The following is a 6,353-nucleotide window of genomic DNA, read 5'->3' on the forward strand; positions in this document are numbered from 1 at the left end:
AGGCCGGCCTACCGCCCAATTCGAGCGCGTGGCGAGATGTGCGCATAGCATTATCGATCGCCAGGCGGTCACATCTTGCCACGCGCTCGAATTGGGCGGTAGGCCGGCCTAAGACAACGATTTTTAATAATTAATTAATCGTTAACTATTACGAAAATTGCAAAATGGTACAGGACTTTTCCGTTCATCTCGATCCGTTCTACCTTCTCAAAAATTTTGTCGGATATGGAAAGACTCACCCTGTAGAAAGAAAATTATATTTTGGAATGTAGAGGGGATAGGGAGGCAAGATACTGAGTTTTGGAATTACTTAATAAGGTGGGATTACATTAGTTTATGCGAAACATGGGTAGAGGAAAAAGGATGGAAAAGGATTAAAAGAATACTCCCAAAATCGCATGTATGGGTGTGTAGTTACGCTGTAAGAAATAAGAAAAGAGGTAGGGCAAAGGGAGGTTTTATAATAGGAATAAAAAAAGAATGGGAAAATATGGGTAGGTGGGATTTTAAAATCCTGGAGAAAGGTGTGGTTTTACATAGGTTTTGTAACGATAAGGGGGAAAAAAATTTGATTATAGGTTCAGTATATAATATAGATGATTGGCAAGAAGTGGAGGAGGGAATAATTAATATAACGGAGGAATTTAGGGGGGAGTATGTTATTATTGGAGGAGACTTCAATGCAAGGATGGGAGAGGAAAGTGATAGTGAGGATGAAAATTGGGAAATGAGAAGGAGATGTAAGGATAAGACGACAAACAAAAGAGGTAAGAATCTAAGAGATCTATTGGATAAAATAGGAGGATATGTTTTGAATGGTGTATTGAGAGGTGATAAGGAGGGAGAATATACATATGTTGGAAATAGAGGTAACTCAGTAATAGATTATGTTATTGTTAATGAATGTGGTTTGAATATTGTAATAGATTTTAAGGTAGAGGATAGGGTGGACTCGGATCACATGCCCCTGTCAATGGAGATTGGAGCGGAAGGAGAAAAGAAGAGGGAAGAGGAAAAGGAAGAAGAGGAAAGAGAAGAGGCTGGTGAAGTAAAAAGAATGAAGATATGTTGGAATGTAAATCGAGGCAATCAAGGAATTCAGAGTAAAATCGGACTCTATGCAATGGATGGAAGAGGATCAAGGATTATCAATCGAGGAAAAATGGGATAAAATTAAGAACATAATAAACGAGGCCATGGTAAAAAAAGCTATAGGAAGAAGGAAGGTGAGAAAGATTGGGTATAAGGATTGGTGGGATAGAAGCTGTACGAAGAGAAAAAGGCAAGTAAGAAGAATGTTCAAGGGATGGAAGAAAGGGAAGATCAGACACAAGGATTATATAGAGGAAAAAAAGAAACTGAAGACTTACTTTGAAGAGAAACAAAGGTGTTGGAAAACAAAGGAAGAAGAGGAACTGAAGAATTTGAAAAACAACATGGAAATCTGGAAATATATAAATAGGAAAAGAGGAAAAAGAGTTTACGTTGAGAATAACATTAAAAAGGAAGATTGGGAAAAACATTTTATGGAGTTATTGGAAGGCGAGAAGATAGAAGGCTGCAAGGAAGGAGTTCTGGAAAAGGAAAAGGAAAAAGTTAGGACAAATACTGGAAGCTGGGCTGGAAGAAACAAAGAGGAAGAAGAGGAAATTGAAGGGGAGGAAATTATGAATGCAGTAAGAAGAATGAAGAAAAGGAAGGCTGCTGGTATTGATGGTATACCAATGGAGGCATGGATATATGGAGGTTTTACGATAAGGAAGGGTTTAATAGACATTGTTAAACAGGTCTGGAGAGAAGGTACGATTCCAACGGACTGGAGAACTAGCATACTGGTGCCTTTATTCAAGAAAGGTGACCAGGAAAGGACTGAGAACTACAGGGGTATCTCCCTGTTGTGCTCGGCTTACAAAATTTATGCTGAGGTTCTAAGAGGTAGGTTGGAAATGGAAACGGACAGGTTGAACCTGATCCCGGAAAGTCAGGCTGGATTTAGGAGGGGTAGAGGCACGGTAGACAATATATTCGTCCTCTCCCACCTGGTTCAGAGAGATAAAAGGAAGGAGGATGGGAAAATATATACAGCGTTCGTGGATTTAAAGGCAGCTTTTGACAAAGTGGACAGAGGGAGGTTATGGAATCTGATGAAGGATAAAGGAATGGACCATAGTTTAATAAGAAGAATAGGAGGAATTTATGAGGAAACATACAACGTTATAAGGATTGAGGATAGCTACACGGAAAAATTCATCACAAGGAAAGGAGTAAGACAGGGATGTGTTCTGAGTCCGGCGTTATTTAATGTATATGTAGCAGAGGTAGATAGTTATATGAGGAATAGGAATATAGGAGGAATAAAATTAGGCAACGAAAGAGTATGGTCATTGGCTTTTGCGGATGATATGGTGTTAATGGCGAAAAATAGGACGGCTTTATTAGATATGTTAGGTACTTTTAGGAAATTTTTAAAGGATAGGAAACTTATATTGAATACGGACAAAACGAAAATTATGGTTTTTAACAAAAAAGGGAAGGAGAAAATAAAAAAATGGAATTGGATGGGAAAGGAATTAGAAGAGGTTAAAACTTTTAGATATCTTGGTTTTATATTTAATAGAAGAGGGGATTATAAGGACCACATAGAGGAATTAGGTATAAAGGGTAGGAAAGCGGCAAATAAGGTATGGGGGTTGGGTGAAAGAATATGTAAAGACGATTTTGCAAGAAGAGGAATGTTATTTGTATATTTGGTTAAGAGCATTATGTCATATGGTGTAGAAGTATGGGGGTGGGTAGAGAGAAAGAATTTGGAAAAGGTAATGATGGACTATATTAGATGGATGTTTAAACTAGATTTTTGTACGCCAAGGTATCTGATTTACAGGGAGTTAGATTTAGATAAATTAAAAATAGGATGGGGATTAGGTGCGAGAAGGTACGAGGAAAAAATAAGGAATATGGAGGATGGTAGATGGGTTAGGTTAGGATATGTTGGAAAGAAAAGCAAAAAGAAGGATGGAACGATTTATATGGTATAGAAAGAGAGGAGTATTATAACAGGAATGGGTGGAGTACAATTGCAGTAGATAGTATGGCTAGGGAAGAGAGAAATTTGAGTAAGGAACTATTACTAAGGGATAGGGATATACAGAAACAATGGATAGATGGTAGAATAAGAGGTGCAGAATATAATACAAGATATAGAGAATTATGTACAATAGAAAGACCGAAATATTTGGAGTTAGGTAATATGGAAAAGTATGGTAATGAAAGGGAAATAAGAGCGTTGTTTAGACTAAGATGTGGCAATATGGAGGAGGAAAACAAGTATTGGTTATATAAGGATAATGGGGAAAGCGAATGCGTATTCTGCGGAAAAGGTAGGGATAACTTCGAGCTAGTATATCAAGGATTGCGAAATCGCAAAGGAATGGTTTTTAGGGTTAGGCAATAGTGACAAAGAGAAAATGGAGAGATTGTTTAACGATACGCTAGATGAGTTGAAAGGAAAGGTGGTTTGTAAAGTTTGGAAGGAAAAAGAAAGAATCAAGAATGAAAATGTAAAATGTATGTAATGTTGAATGTGAGGATAAACAGAAAGATAAATGTGAAGGAGAATGTAAATAGTCAAACTAAGCTAAGGATATAGGGGATAATTGTGTGATATTAACGATATTAACGGTGTGTAGCGTAAAATAGAGTAGGAAATAGAATTGGGTGCGTGTTAAGTTTGGATGGTATGAATGGATAAGACTTTTTTTTGTAAACCAAGTCCCACTTTCTGGCTGTATGCTAAAGTGTAATAAAGATGATGAACAGAGAAATTTCCAGTGAAGGAAATTCTTTCCGTCGAACCTCACAATGTTCCTGGCCGATATTTCCTCGGCCATGTTAAACACGTGAATAGTCTTGACTGACCTACCACGTGGCAACCTTGTGGCTCTTTGTCCGTCACACTCGATCGCCCTCACGACCGACTTCCAAACCGAAAGTTAATATAGTTCAACTAAACGCGTTATCTGGGCCCATAACCTGTTGGGATAACCTTTTTGGGATTGATAGGAGAAAAATATTAAATCGGTTTGGGATATAAAACACGTTATTATGCACTTTAATGAACAAAGTAAATGAACGAACAAAGAAATAGAGCGAACAAAGAACTATATACGGAACTGTAAGTATTCGCGGAGATCGACACTTGATCGGCACACGACAGCTCAGTACAAGAGTAGCTTAACGACTGATCTCCGGTAGGACGAAGAATTCATCCGTTACAGTTCACTCGCCTTCCAGAACATTCCACCCAATCACACGCATTCGCACAATCACGCATGCTCCTTACAAGACCGGGTAATTTGACCAGAAGGGTGATTTGACAACAAGTCTTCCAAACCAATGCATTATTCAACACACGGGAATTCGTACATTCCAAACGGTGTGGTAATTGCCGTTTTCTGGATATCCTCGTCGGCGACCGGAATCTGGTGATATGCCCTGACGAGATCCACGGTCGAGAAGATCTTTTTTCCCTGCAGGGTCTGTGCGAAATCTTGAATATGCCGCACCGGATAGCAATCCGGGATCGTCCGCGCGTTGAGCGCCCGATAATCACCGCAGGGCCTCCATTCCTCGCCCTTTTTCGGCACCAAATGCAACGGTGCTGCCCAACAGCTCTTAGAAGGTCGCACGATGCCGAGCTCCACCATCTTCTGGAACTCCTTCTTTGCGGCCGCCAAACGCTCTGGCGCAAGTCTTCGCGGCTTGCATGCCACCGCGGCGGCGGCCCCGGCGTCGTTTTGATGAAATGACGCGTATCGTGTTTTATTTCGCCCGGTCGTCCCTCCGGTCTCGTTACGTCAGGATACTTCGTCAGCAACTCGTGATACGCCCGTTGCGCCCGTCACCGTCTTAATGCATGGTGCATCGCACCGTATACAGCGTCCTTTCGCGGTCAGACTTGTCACTCCGTCTACCAGCCGAGAATTTCGCAAATCGACCAATAATCCGTAATATGCTAAAAAATCCGCCCCGACGATCGGTCTTGATAGTCTTGATACGTCCGCGATAACGAAACGCCACACAAAAACACGCCGCAATCCGAAATTCAATGTCATAGACCTTGTGCCATACGTGTGAATAATTGTACCGTTCGCGGCTGAAAGTTCGTACGTGGACTTCTGTAACGGGCCGCGCATCATTTTCCGTGGATAAACACAAAGGTCAGCCCCCGTGTCAACCAGAAAGCTGACCTTCGTTTCCTTGTCGGTAACGAAAAGGCGACGTGCACTATGGCCCGAGTCGCTCGCCGCCACTAGCGACCGGCCACCGCATTTTCCTGCTGTTGCATCGAGCAAGGTGCCCTACAGTGCCGGGCATTTGATCCGAATTTCCAGTGATACCAGCATATACCGCTTGCTGGAGGATCACGGCTTCCCGATCGCGCACTCTGGCGCGAACGCGGACGCGAACGCGAACGCGAACGCGAACGCAAACGGCGCCGATCGTCATCGCGAAAATCGCCGCTAATCGCTTCGATTGATCTGCGAATGGCCGTCAACTGCTCCGATATCTCCTGCTGCATCGCCAATTGCATCTGTGCTAACCGTATTTCTATCTTTGCTTCAATCGAAGCAGAGTCATTCGTGCTCTGGCCCTGAGGCCCGGGATATCTGGTCGTCTCTGCCACCTGAAACGCTGGCGCCCGAGTCGCCTCGACTATTGCATCCGCGATATCCGCTAATTGTTCGGGCGTATCTGCTGTGCACGTCACTAAATGCGGCTGGATGTACGCCGGCAAACGACTCAGCCAAATCGTTCGCAACACCTGGTCGCCGACGACGTTCCCAGCGAGGCCGCGAATATGCCTCAAAAATTGCGACGGTTTTCGATCGCCTATTTCCTCGTGCTCGAGGAGTCTACGGGTCTTGTGCTCCTGCGACAAGCTAAGCCGCTTGACCAGCTCTGCCTTCAGCGTTTCGTACGCCCGTTCCGCGGGCGGATTCATTATAATGTCGCGTACCTCGGTCGTGTACCGCGGGCCGATGGATGTCAACGCGTACCCGAACTTTGTCGCGTCGACCGTTATCCCGGCGGCTTGGAAACTACGGTCGACGATACTGAACCACAGTTCAGGGTCAGCCGGCGTGAACTCCGGCATTCGCATGCCCACGCGACTCACCTTGTACAATTAACCTAGAACCCCCACCACTAAAAATCGAAGTTGGACTTATGGAAAAATTTAGTGCTAATATAGTGCTAATTTATTGCCCTAGTCCGGAATTTATTGCTCCAACCCTTTCGCAAGAAATTAATGTTGAAAGTGGGGGTGCTGATCAGTTAACATTAAGCTAGCA

At 43.1% G+C, this 6,353-nt stretch overlaps 1 protein-coding gene across 1 annotated transcript; it reads right to left on the bottom strand.

Moving 5' to 3' along the window:
• Nucleotides 1-5,311: 5,311 nt before the first annotated feature.
• LOC105571222 lies at nt 5,312-6,163 on the bottom strand. The gene has a single exon (XM_012028690.1). The coding sequence runs from the start codon at nt 6,161-6,163 to the stop codon at nt 5,312-5,314; it is 852 nt and encodes a 283-aa protein (XP_011884080.1).
• Between the last annotated feature and the right edge of the window lie 190 nt (nt 6,164-6,353).

Source organism: Vollenhovia emeryi, unplaced genomic scaffold, assembly GCF_000949405.1.
Source record: "Vollenhovia emeryi isolate VEMERY1.0 unplaced genomic scaffold, V.emery_V1.0 DF941012.1, whole genome shotgun sequence".
NCBI classification, from domain to species: Eukaryota; Metazoa; Arthropoda; class Insecta; order Hymenoptera; family Formicidae; genus Vollenhovia; species Vollenhovia emeryi.